This window comes from Prionailurus viverrinus, chromosome A3, assembly GCF_022837055.1.
Source record: "Prionailurus viverrinus isolate Anna chromosome A3, UM_Priviv_1.0, whole genome shotgun sequence".
In the NCBI taxonomy this organism is placed as follows: Eukaryota; Metazoa; Chordata; class Mammalia; order Carnivora; family Felidae; genus Prionailurus; species Prionailurus viverrinus.
This window is the reverse complement of record NC_062563.1, coordinates 109,625,333-109,639,084: the sequence shown is the minus strand read 5'-3', so window position 1 is coordinate 109,639,084 and position 13,752 is coordinate 109,625,333. Positions and strand designations below refer to the sequence as shown.

At 38.8% G+C, this 13,752-nt stretch overlaps 1 protein-coding gene across 2 annotated transcripts in view; it reads right to left on the bottom strand.

Annotated features, from left to right (window-relative positions):
* HNRNPLL (heterogeneous nuclear ribonucleoprotein L like) overlaps nt 1–13,509 on the bottom strand; it is a 37,706-nt gene extending 24,197 nt beyond the window's left edge. Inside the window, exons 1-2 of one of the 2 annotated variants that reach the window (XM_047851160.1) lie at nt 13,004–13,509; nt 3,075–3,193 (exon numbers count right to left, since the gene is read on the bottom strand). In XM_047851160.1, coding sequence (XP_047707116.1) covers nt 3,075–3,193; nt 13,004–13,195 — 311 coding nt within the window. In that variant the 5' untranslated portion in view covers nt 13,196–13,509. The remainder of the gene's footprint in view (nt 1–3,074; nt 3,194–13,003) is intronic. The other variant, XM_047851159.1, reaches the window with a different exon arrangement.
* Nucleotides 13,510–13,752: the final 243 nt, after the last annotated feature.

The following is a 13,752-nucleotide window of genomic DNA, read 5'->3' as shown; positions in this document are numbered from 1 at the left end:
AATATAAAATATAAATTCCAGGAAAGAAATAATATTTTTAGAAACTTCTTGATGAAGTTCTGAAGTCGTGCATACAAAAAAAACAGAAAACCCTGGAATCAGGACTATGCTAAAGAAATTAAAGAAGGAGGCGCTTGGGCGACTCGGTTGACTGTCCAACTTCGGCTCAGGTCATGATCTCACGTTTGCGGGTTTGAGCCCCGCATGAGGCCCTGTGCAGACAGCTCAGAGCCTGGAGCCTGCAGCCTGCTCTGGCTTCTATGTCTCCCTCTCTCTCTGCCCCTCCCCTGCTGGTGCTCTGTCTCTCTCTCAAAAATAAGTAAACATTAAAAAAATCTAAAAAAAAAAAGAACAAAAGAAATTAAAGAATAAACATTCTCCCCCCACAAATATAAGGTGGTTGAATAGCTAAATAGTATTACCAAGTAAGTATGTTAATAATGCCCTTTGATTCTTTGGAACACCGAAAATTATAAAGGTTGAAAAATAAATTTTTTATTGACTTGTCATAGACTTGGTCTTAGTAAAACTGTCTTCTATGGTAACTACAATAAGAAGTGAGCTAGAAGCACAGACTTAGAAGTGAAAAAGTGGCATCACGTGAAGATAAAGAAGGGAAAACTAGAATGTTGCAGACGTTTTAGAATGCACCTAAATTATCTGTCATGTAATTTTTAAGAAATCTTGAAAAGCATATGAGGAAGATATGAGAAGAACAAAGAAAGAAAAAATAAAAGGGCTAAGGGACATGGTAGGGTCAGTGCTTTCAACTTATAACTCAAAACACATTTACTAATATTTAAACAAAAGTTGGAGGAGGCAAAAGATTTTATTATACAAATTGGGTCCCAAAAGGTTTGTTGTAAAATATTAAACCAATATAGCTAATTATACCTAGCATGCTCTCCTTTAATGGAAGGGGAAAAGGGAAGAAGAGAGAGTACATCTTTTTAAACATTCTTTTGATCCTAACAGATGAATATACTACAGAATAAAGACAACAAATATACAGAATTTTATTAGACTGACACAACCATTCTCAACATCTTATAGTTTCTCCTCAACTTCTTTCCTATGCATCTAGTTTTCAGGTATAAACTTACTCGATGTTGAACTTGGTGATGCACATTTTTATATGAGCAGTTTCTATATAATCTCTATAATCCCACACACACCACTAAAGAAATAAACAAACACAGAAAGGTTCTATAAATGCAACATTTTGAAGCAAAACACCTACTCCTCACCGGAGGCTGTTCAGGGTTCTTTCAGTTTTAACAGCAGCCACCTCTTATTCAAGATCATTTCACATAATTAAAACTCCTAGTGCACATATTTATGCCAATTAAACTTTTAATTTTACACTAATTTGTTCCAATTATTTCACGACTTTTTTATCCACAAAACTACCAATCCTGAGGGCAGAATGATGTACTATGCAAATTAACAGAATTACATTCACATATAAAACACTTTACCATGGACTAAATATCAAAAAGTATACAGGCCACTCAAAAGTGATTCACGTAAAAAAAAAAAAAAAAGTGATTCAAATAATTCAACAACTTCCACAAATAGTTCTATTTCTTTAAAGCCGAACATTCAGATCTTGTGTCATAATTAACATAAAAATGTCAATATATTTATGATTGCTCTAAAGTTCCCACCAGTATTTGCTCGTCGACCTGTTTTCTGACAGGACTCCAGTATCTCTTGGCTTTAAAGAAATCACTTTAAAAGCCTAAGATAAAATTACCAAATAAAAAATTAACCAGAAATAACCATCTCTTTCTAATCCCATAGGACAACGCAACCCACGGGGTTAGTCTAGTACCAACGTGCAAATCTAAATAAGGTCTAAGTTTGCTTCAATATATAATGTTCCCGACAAACTTAATTTCCAATATCCTCTTCAAATGACTAAATAGTGATGTAGTCATCTGAATGACATTTCAAGAAACAGGCTTTTCTTTGCCCATGTGGAGTGCCAATTTGTACGTCCAAGAATAAACAATACGTAACAGTGGTCTCTAAGGTGCATAAAGTTGAGGATAACAGGTTTGCCACATCACCCACCTCTCTGTAAGATCATCAAAGAAATTAAAAAAGATGCCATGATGGAAGGTATCACCTAACTCTACTATTCCTTTGAGGCAATGATTCCTTTCTGTTGGACATCTCTGCTCACTCTCTCACCATCTATTTATGCATCCTTTCAATACCCAAAACTCCACATAAATTTCCATAAAATTGAAGCAATCAAGTTATCTCAGCAAATACACTGAAATCTCTCCCCTGTTTATGTATTTTGACTTAGACTGTGTCTCTGATGCCTCTAACCAACGTATTCACCAAAGAAAAAATAAAATAAAATCAACTCTAGACTATCCATACTAATAAGAGAACAACAGCCGGGCACACTCCAAAAATAATTTAGAAATAATTTTTGAGTGTCTATTTTTGGCAGTACATTCACTTTTCTGATTATATTTTCATTTGAGTCAATATTCTTAAGCATACGCTAACTATGGAAGAGAAAGGAGGAGACTGAGTGAATACAAAACACAAAAGAAACTAGGATAAAACACTGACTTCTCATGATCTGCAGAAGAACTCCTGGCAGCACACACCTAAGGCAAATAATGCCTACCCTTCATCTACTCACTTTTAGTTGCCAATTAATTCTTAAACATTCCAAAATAAACAACAACAAATCAGTATTTAAGTACCGCTACTTGAAACTCTAAAGATGAAGGGCGTAAACTCATTCAAACATGAAAGCAGTGTTTAACAAGGAGTCATGGACTCATTTGAAAGTCAGATAAAAGATGAAATTACCCATTTTGCATATAGCCTGGCTGGGGAGTGATAGGTGATCATGGTCCACAAAAATACATCTCTGCATCATCCCAGGAAGGAAAAAAATAAGAGGCTTAAAAGGTTCTAAAGAAATACTGTCACAGGCAAACTTAATATATACTATGGTCAAACATCAAAGCTTATATTATAGCAAGCAAGCAAGGTTTGTTTTACTATACTGTTTTCAATCTGCATGAAGTCCCTAGGGTCCTTACCATATTGTCCCAAATTTCTCCAGGGCCTCCACAAGGTCTGCTTCCACCACAGATTCACAGAGTCCTCGAACATGGACAACAGGTGAAACAGAAACTTTATGATGACTTCCACCTGCCTCCTAGCAAAAGAAAATAATTTCTAGTTAAAAATTTTAAAGGTCTAAATTGCATCTATAGTAGAATCAATTCTGCATTAAAAAGAAAACATCAAAAAAAATTCCAAACCAAACTGCATTCACAAGTTAGCAAAAGGACCTGAGAAAAAAAATCACCAATTGTTAGGCATGAAAATTTAGATTTCTTAGAAGAGGGTATTTTCTCTTAATAAGAAGTACAACATAGGGGTGCCTAGATAGCTCAGGGCTAGCTCTTGGGTTTCAGCTCAGCTTATGATCTCACAGTGTGGGGTTTGAGCCCCGCGTCAGGCTCTGTGCTGAAGGTGCACAGCCTGCTTGGGATTCTCTCCCTCTCTCTCCGCACCTCCCCCATTTTGCACGCACACTCTCTCTCAAAATAAATAAAAAGAAGTACAACATAAATTAATAACTTATTTCAACTGCAATAAAATCTCAGAAAAAATTTCAACAGATGCAGAGTATGCTATGACTGGAATTATATCGTATACTGATAATTTCACTACAAAATATCAAAATCTCAAGTAGTCCAAATGAACAAAAAAAAATCCCAATTTAAAATGTTTCTTTAATACAAAGATTATAAACTTTATATCATCTTTTGTCCTTGTTTAATTGGTTATCTCGTTCCACACTAACTTAAAGCTACTGTGCTTACTTAAGCAGCACACTTGACAGCTTAAATTTATACAAGGTACCATCTTTGTTGATGAACAAGTAGTGCTCAAAAATGCAAGCCTTCCTGGGCTTCTCTGGAATACTCTGTATCTTTTGAGTACACCCAGGAGGTAGTTTTAAAATACACATATATGGACTATGTATGAGAATTATTTTGACCGTGAAAATGGCTCTATCATTTACTTATTCAAGTTCTTTCTTTTTTTCCAAGTTCTATTTTTTTTTTTTTTTTTTTTTAAGTAGGCTCCATGCCCAGTGTGGAGCCCAATTCGGGGCCCAAACTCAGGACCCTAAGATCAAGACCTGCTGAGATCAAGAGTTGGATACTTAACCAACTAAGACACGCAGGCTCCCCTGAAGTTTTATTAAGACAAAAATCTGTATTTTACAACAAGCCACTGGGCACCTCTCTTGCATCACTTCCGAAATGACTTCCATATACGATCCACACACACACACATACACACACACACACACACACTCAAAATCTATTAAATGAAAAGTTTTTTCTCCTACAAACAGACTAATCTAAAAGCATAAATGTTTTATCATTAAAACTTAAGAATTATTTTAAGAAAATTAGATGTCTTTATGGCTATTTTAAAAGACTCACCAATTTCTCTTTATAATATTATAAAGACTGTTAGAAAAATATAACAGTCCTGTGCACTGCCAATAAAAATGTTATGTCACAGTTTAAAGAGTTGATTTAAATATATAAAGTAACCATGGGACTACTCTCTTATACTATTGTCAAATTCAACAAATAAATTTAGTCCTCTGCAAATATTAATCCAGTACTTGGAATTTCATTTGAATTGCTTATGCTGAGTCAAGCAGATATTCATTACATGCCACTAAGTTTGAAATAAATCATTCTGATTGTACACTATGTAACCCAACACTATTACAACCTTAACAAATGAGACTCTTTCCCTAAATGAATCGCAACAACCAAATGTGCACTGTCATCATTAAACTACTAAGCATAAATGGACAACTATACAAGAGTTCTAAATCATAGCTAAAACCTAATGTAGAGCATATATTTAAATATATTTAAAGTATAAATAACAAATTTTACTCTAAAAATAATCAGACAACAACAGAAGTCAAGAAATAAGACAGTCCTCTCAGTTGATCCCTAGAAATCTGCTGGCAAAGGTAAAAGCGCAAAAGAAAACTTCACTGGCCAAGACTATTCAAAAAGCTACTATAAAAAAATAGTGGAAGGAGGATTTCAGGTTAGGACTAAAAAGAGACAACAGGGGTGACTAGGTGGCTCAGTGGGTTGAGCGAAGGACTTCAACTCAGGTCATAATCTCACCCTTAGGGAGTTCAAGCCCTGCATGGGGCTCTTTGCTGTCAGCAATGAGCTGGCTTCAGATCCTCTATCCCCGCCTCTCTCCGTACCTCTCCTGCTCGTGCTCTCTCAAAAATAAACATTTTAAAAAAAGAGAGAGACAACAAAGGCATTATTTGAGTCTTCATTTTATAATGGATAAAAACTACTATGAAATATGTTTTAGAGACAAATGGAGAAATTTAAATAGAGATAGGATTTTATATTATGTAACAGAACTATTTATTGTCTTAGGTAACGTTATAATAGTAATGTTTATGTGATAAGAATATCCTTATTCTTAGGAAAGCTGGGATCATTTAAGGATGGACTGTCATCATGTCTCCAACTTTCACAGTTTAGGTGAAAAAATGTATATAAATATAGATATACACATATGGAGATAAAATCCCAAATGGCAAAATGTTAAAAACTGCTGAATCTAGGTGAAGGGCATATGTAATTGAATATTTCACAGAATAAAAAGTTGGGAAATTATTTTATTATGTATTTAAGGCCTACAATAAGGTATGAGGAACAATATAAATAGTCATTAACTCACCAACCACTTTAATAAATAAAACACTACCAACAGTTGAATACATCTCCTACTTCCCTTCCCATCATGGAAAACCACTGTCTTGAATATAATGCTAAAAAAATATGACTATTTTTCAAATTGGTCTTCTCACAAAGAAATGGATCTCAGGACCAATTTTAAAATCCCTCAAAAATATCTGATTTTAATATATTATTATTTAATTACATTTCCTAAATGGAATAGCTCCAGACTTAAGTCATTCTTCAGAAGTAGGAACTTCTTAAATGCAAACAGTATGGTACTTAGGGGAAGATATGATTATCTCAACCTCAAGGCAGAAAACATACCCTGTATCCACTGTATTTCCCTATTTCCACTCAATTAATCTGCCATTCATAGAGATTTCTCTAATCTTTACATTATGTCCCCTTTTCTTGAACTTAAAATTTTCCCATCTTTTCTGTAGTTTAAATAAAGAAAAAAAAAAAAAAAAACCTGAAGGAGTCACATCTGAGGGACCACAAAAAAAGAAAAAAAACCCTAGGGTTGTTTCCAAATATAAAACTGATATATTAATGGTATCTTTTCAAACAATATTTTCACAACCCCCTTTATCCCCCAATACCAAAACTTTTCTTAAATTAGTATTTTCTTATCTCTACTTATGCTTTATACTGGTGGTAAGAAATCTGCAATCTGTACAGCTTCTTTTACCTACCCTAAAGTTACCTCTTTTAAGCATCATACTATGTATCTGAGTCTGAAATTGGTGAGTAAATGAGTATTATTTGCCCCATTGTCATATATTAACACTTTGATCATGTCTTCTCCAGTTCAACAAAGTTTTTTTTTTAATCCTTTCTCATACAGAAGCCCAAAGTCCTTCCATTTCTAGGTTCCCTCTTCATCTATTTATGTCCATTGCTTGTCAGACTAAAAACAGTATTCCAAATAAGCACCCAGCAAACGAAGACACGCTTGCAATTTATAAACACTTTTTTTTTTTTTTTAGTTACCCTAGTCCTTCTTTAGGCAAACTTTGTCAACTATAATGGAGGCATTATTTGGTCCCTTGGGCAGACTACCGACCAGTCTAGTCATACCATTCCAAACTCTCAGCCCCTTAAAAGTTATCTCAAGGACAAACTCCAATAATACCAATTTTCAGTGCTAATTTTGACTATTGCAGATTGAAGACTGAGCGCTACTGAAAAGAAGGGAAGCTCAGGAGGGTATAAGTGAAGCTTCTGAGAGGAATGAGAAGGGCCCGTTAACGCTCTTCACATAGTAAAATAAATGTAAACTGGCAAAGGCCAGGCACAATGTCCTTATTAGGCTTTTTTGTTTTCCCAACATCTCCATGCCCCCAACACATGCTTAACAGCATAACACTTGCTCAACAGCAACTGAACAACCTTCTTCTGCCACAGAATTATAAAAAAGACCAAACTCAAGTTCAATCATTCATCCCCCAACACCAGACACAGAACTACTGCCAAGTGCTTATCCAGCTTCTCCTTAAACACTTCCAGTGACAGGAAACATACTACTCATGAGACAATCCATTGTATTTTTAGAAAATTCTTCGTATGTATCCAAATCTGTCTCCTGGTAGCTTTGTATCCAAAATGGTCTTTGAAGTCAGACCAGTGTTTGAATCTTTGGACATTCACTGGCTCCAGTGATCTTGAGCTAATTGCCTTTTTGAGCCTCAGTTTCACTATTAAAAAAAAAAAAAAAAAAAAATCCTTATCATGTAAGACTACACTAAATGGAACAAAAATAAAGTGTCTAGTACAGTGCAAGATGGAGTTATTAAGGGTTCAAGAAATATTGGGGCACCTGGGTGGCTCAGCCGGTTGAGCATCCTCAGGTCATGATCTCACATTCCGTGAGTTCGAGCCCCGCATCGGGCTCTGTGCTGACAGCTCAGAGCCTGGAGCCTGTCCCAGATTCTGTGTCTCCCTCTCTCTGCCCCTCCCCCGCTCATGCTCTGTCTCTGTCTCAAAAATAAGTAATAAAAACATTGAAAAAAAAAAAGGAAATATTAAATGGCACCCTTACCCTTATCTACATTTCCCTCTTCTACATGACAAACCTCCAATTATTTGTAATGATTTCTCAAACCACACCTAAATATACCCTAGAGGCTAAATATCCCCCTTGCCCCACCCCCATTCTTGTCATTCCTCTTATAATGTGATTTCAAGTGTCTTTTTCTATTCTAGTAATCACTCTCTGGATGCATTAGAATTCATCAACATTAAAAAAAAAAAAAAGAATTTATCAATATTATACCAAAAAATGAATACAGTATTTCTAGGTATTTAAGGTTTTCCCTTTTACTTTGGATACTGCATATAGACCAAGGAAAAAGGAGTTTTAAGGGACAGCTGAAAATATCTTTTAACCCACGCTATGCTTAGAGTTAACTACATAATTTTTCTCACTAAACAATCATATCTCTTCGTCTCTTTCTTTTTTTAAAGAAACAACACAGCAGATCCAAAATATGAGAAATCCTTTCATTTTCTTACCTAAGTTTTCAGGTACACTTGATCCCATAACAGAGCAAAATTAAAAAGAACAGCCATACCATTCAAATAACTTTTTTAAAAATAACCTTTACTTTTTTACTCATGCAGCAGGGATTCTCTGGTTTTGCCTACCCAGGTCCCCTTCCCCCTTCTTCTGGTTAAACACGTACACAACCCTGAACTCTGTGTTATTCCACTGGTATTTTCAATCACACAGTCATGCCTATCCAACTTCAGAAGTAGCCCAGTGATTAGCTGCAGGGCTAGGGAAGCTAAAAAGTGTTGATCAGAAGGGATAAATATGGGCACCGGGGAGAGGAGAAGAGTATTCTCTATTTGCTAGCTATAAAAATTGCAAGTCTAGTTTTATAACTACATGGAGGAAATAGAGCATATAGAATCAAGTTTCAGTGACATCATCTAAATCCCTAGATCCAGCCATGCCTGAAACCGCGACCACAACTTAGCTTTCTCAGTTACATGGGCCAACTTTTTGTTTTGCTTAAGCTCACCTGAATTGTTGCTGTGGCTGAAACTACAAGCTTTGAAAGGTGTATTCAATTTCAGAGGCAAAAAAAAAAAAAAAAAAAAAAAAAAGGCATTAAATGACGTAGAGTCACAGATTTTTAGATATGGAATTTTTAAAATTAATTTATTTTGAGAGAAAGAAAAAGAGAACTCAAGCCAGGAAGGGGCAGAGAGAGAGAGAGACAGAGAGAATCTCAACCAGGCTCTGCACCATCAGCGCAGAGCCCAACTTGGGGCTCAAATCTACAAACTGAGATCATGCATGACTGGAGCGGAAATCAAGAGACCAACGCTTAACCAACTGAGACACCCCGGCACCCCTGGAATTTTTTTTTCTTTACTTTTATAACCCCATCACAGACAACAGCACCTGGCACATAAAAGGGGCTCAAGTATTGTTTTTTGATGAATTAAGAGATCACAGTGATCATCTGATCCAACCTCCTCATGATGGTTGAGTTCCAGAGAGGTTAAGTCACAAAGCATGTTGTTGGTAGCAGAACAAAAACACCTGCCTTGGTTGGGCTTATAGGTCCATTAAAAAGCTCTTTTCATTGTATGTACTAACATGAAGAAATGTAGTCACTTGTTAAAACCAAAAGATAACAAAACCTACTACCTTTCTCTTCTTTCCTAATACAAGGCCTGAAAATCCTCACAACAGCAGCATAGCTAGAGACAGAGGACATTTATTGCTATAGAAGCCTTAAAAATTAAAACTCTGGCGCTTACCTCCAGGGCACACACATCCTTTAGCTTTTTCATTCCCCAGGGTGTATTTACTATGCTCACTGTCAGCCTCTAAACTTTTCCTGTGGGAACTAAGCTAACAAAGTGACCTCACCTTATCCCCCATCCCGTATTCATCTAATAAACCATCATTAATATTCCTATACATCTCTGTAATTCAGATCCTTAAAGTATAATAGTGTATCTTAAATTCAAACTAGCTCCTCCACATAATATATATCGCTAAGAAATCCTAGGATCTACGTTTTTATCATGACATTCTGCCATCTTACAAGTCTATTTATTAAACATTGAGAAACTTAAATTTTCATCTCATCAGCAAACAAGCCACTTTAACAATCTGATTTGCCTGTTTACTCACTAGCAGAAGACAGTAAAAAAAAAAAAAAAACTTGAAAGTCTCCAAAATGAATTAGCATTCCATAAATTTTTATCGATATCAGTCTTTATATAAGCAGATCTTTCTAGGTAACCTCTCAATTTAATTCTTCAATTGGTTTCACCAAGTAAAGCCCTAATATTTGAAGTCAAGCTGCTTTCTAAAAAATAAACAGATATAGAAACTTACTATTCATATGATCTTGAAGGTTGAAGGTCATGACTTCTAAATTTAAGACCACCACTTACTCCACAAGAATAAAGTAACTTATAATACACAGCACAAACTTTCATAATCCAGCTTTGTTCAACAATGCAGCACAGTGAATCTGAAACACTCTAGGAATTTCTGGTCTTCAAATTAAGTACCAGAAGACATAAATTTGAAGAGTGTCTTATTTCTCATATCCGAACTACGAACTCACTTCTCTATACACCTTAATACATCATGATCATTCACAAGTGATCAATTCATCTTTAACTTAGGAGCATTTGTAGAAACATGGCTTTTCTTAAATACTTTCTTTCCTCTTTACATCTAATTAATAGATTAAATTAATAGATTAAATAGATTAAAGCACTCATGGAAACTTAATTATCAAAAGCTAAATAATGTAAATCCTTGAAGACTTACTTTGCACTTGACAAACCTCCAAATGAGTTGAGAAGATTGCCCATCATTGTACCTAATCTGCATTTGCTGTTATTTAACAGTTTGACCACAAAGTATTTCTTCTCTGGCTGGACTGTCAGACAACTGAGGTTGAGCCAAAACCATTTCAGTTAGATAAATTACCATACTTCTGGCTGATGACGCACTAGACGTTAATCTTTTATCCAGGGAATGCCTATCCTAATAAAATTTTATTATGCACAGGTTTCCATAGTTGCAATAATTTCAAAATAGTACCAAAAATCGCATGAAGAAAAAGGTTTAAACACAGGAAAAATAAGCCTTCATTAGATTTCACAGTGCAGCACTGCTCCTACTGTTAAAAGCAATTCACACTCTGAGAAACAAAATAGCAGTAAATAAACAAAAATTAAAATTTATAACTCAATCTGCATTTATTAGATCCTGCCTGGGTAATTTAAAAGCTGCATTACATTAATCACTGAATTACAACTTCAGGTATAGAAAGGCTCAACTTTTATACTAAAAGAACTCAAGACTAGGGGTGAATTGACTTTCCCAAAGGCACATAGATCATATGCGAGCTAGGACTCCTGACTCTCCCCAAGCCCTGACAAGTACTATTTCCACTGCCAGATACCATTCACTTTGGATATATTAAGCATATATTATTTTCTTCCCAACATGCAAAATAACCTATTGCCTTAATGTTTAATCTGTTTCTCAAAAAAGATTTTTTTTTCATTAAAGAATTTAGGTATCTTTCCAACACACTTAAGACATTTCATGCTACTGCACAAAAAACTCAAGACTTGTGGCAAAAGAAACACACTGACCCTTTTAAAAGATCAGTTACAATATTCCTGTTTCCAAACTTCCACAATGGAATTGGCTTTGAACTGAAACATTTAGAAGACATGCATTTTTTAATGCGCAAGCCCAAGATACATTTTGAGTATGCCAAATACCTAGGCACAAAAATCAAGTCATACATATCTAGCTATAAGGAAACATTAACTTAGAGGAAGAAAAAGTTCCTTTTTTCTAATGTGTTGAAACCTATGTCACAGCTTCAAATTGGGAAACTAACGTTGGTAACTACTGACCAGAATTTTTTTTATATAAAAATTCAAATAGCTAGGGGCACTGGGTGGCTCAGCCGGTTGGGCACCAGAGTCTAGATTTCAGCTCCGATCGGATCGTGATCCCTCGGGTTTGTTTGGGATTCTCTCTCTCCCTCTCTCTGCCCCTCCCCCCCCACTCTACTCTGTATCTCAAGATAAATATTTTTTAAAAATTCAAATACCTAAAAAGCTTATCATCGGCCTCTTATAAAGGGTGAAAAACATTTTAATAGAATATGTGTACATTTTCTTAAATTTCAGGAAAAGTCTCCTTTCAAAAAATCAATTAAAATGTGTCACATGTTTAAAAGACATCTAAACCGCTAACACCTATGAAGTACACCAAAAAAGGGCAAAGACTTTTGCTTTGCTTTGTTTCCTTAAAGTCTCCATGCAACTGAAGCTGAGTTACTACTTGCGGCGGATAAGACGATTTTCACATTCCTTCTGCCTCCAGCTAACGTTTCTGATAAGAGCAACAAGAATCTAGGAAGGTGTGTTTAATCCAATTGCGAGCTCAGTCCTTCCTTTCGTGGGGCAAATTTGGAATAAGCCGTCCATGAACTGTGGTGATTTTAAGATTTGTTTTACTTGAAACTAAGGGTGGTGTTCACACCTACCAACACTTGTTTTTTTTTTTTGACCGAAGAGCTAAGATCTGTACTGAGCAATAATCCTAAAACTGAGTAGCAAAGCATGCGCACCATGCCTGCCAAGAGTAAAAATTTTGAAATTAGACCTCCAGGCGAACTAGGGTGTGAGCTCCAGGGCGTAATTTGTCATTCAGTTAACGGCTCTGCTCAGGACCCAGGTGAAGAGAGACCCCGGCGGAACCGACGCAACAACCATCCTGCGACCGTGACCAGCGCGCAGATGCTGCGGGCACAGGGGCAGAAGGGAGCGGGGCGTCCCGACGCCGGCCAGCAGCCGGAGGAGTTGAACTAACAAAGAGCTTATCGCGCACCGAAGCCCCCCGGGAGCGGAAGCAACGCCGCCCCGCCGCCCCCGCCGGGCTACCCTCCCCAAGTTCAGGGCCGGCAGACGACTCGCACGCGGGGCCTGCAGCCAGGCCGGAGCCGGGTTCGCGGTCGGGATGCGGGAAACAGGTAGGGCAAAGAATAAAAACCCCGAAGAGAAGAAAGAGCCGGCGCTTCCCGACGCGGCCAGCGCAGCAGCAGAGGGCAACGAGGCGCGCGGAAGGCCCCGGGGCCGAGTCCCCGCCGCTCGGCCCTGCTTCCCAGGGAGCCGCCAGGCACAGCGGACAGGGCGCCGCGCTTTGTTACCGGCTGTGAGAAGCTCCGGCCGCCGCCGCCGCCGCCATCGCCCCCGCCCCGGGGCGTCGCTTCCCGGCGGTTCTCGCCTTCCTCAGCCGAGTAGTCGATCTCCCCCTCCTCGGTCTTAAGGCGCTTGGCCTGGCTCTCGTACTCGCGGTCCTCCTCGTACGCCTCCCTGGGAGAGGATGAGGAGGAGGACATGGCGGCGGCCGGAGGGACCGGCGGGCAAGCGGGTGGGGGTGGCGGCGGGGCGCGGGCCTCGGACGCCGCCGGCCAGTCCCCGCCACTGGCCGCGTCTCTTCAGCGAAGGTCTGCGCTGCCGGGCCGTCCGCGGGGGCCAGGCGCCCAGGAGCCAGTGGGGGTGCAGAGATCGGGCGGGATGAGGGGGCGCCCCGGGAGGAGGCTCCGGAGCGGCCGCTCCCCTTTATTACGGAGCCAACATTCAGCCTCTCCCTCCTCCTCCTCCGTCTTCGCTCCCAGCCCGGGGGAGCGAATCTAAGGATGGGGACGCGACTGTGGCTTCCGGTCTTCCCTCCTCCCCTAATCCGCTCCCCGCCGCCCAGGCCGAGCCTCCGCCCCCGCCTTAGCTGCCGCCGCGCAGGATCGAATCCAGCCGCAGCCCGCGGGAAGCGCCCCTCAGCCTGGGTCCCGCTCCCTATTGGCAGGGGGAAAAGTCGACCAGGCTTCCAATTGGTTGCAAGGGCTGTTCGTCAAGTGCCGCCCACGGCTCGGCCTCGCCCCCCCTCCCTGCGCCGTGT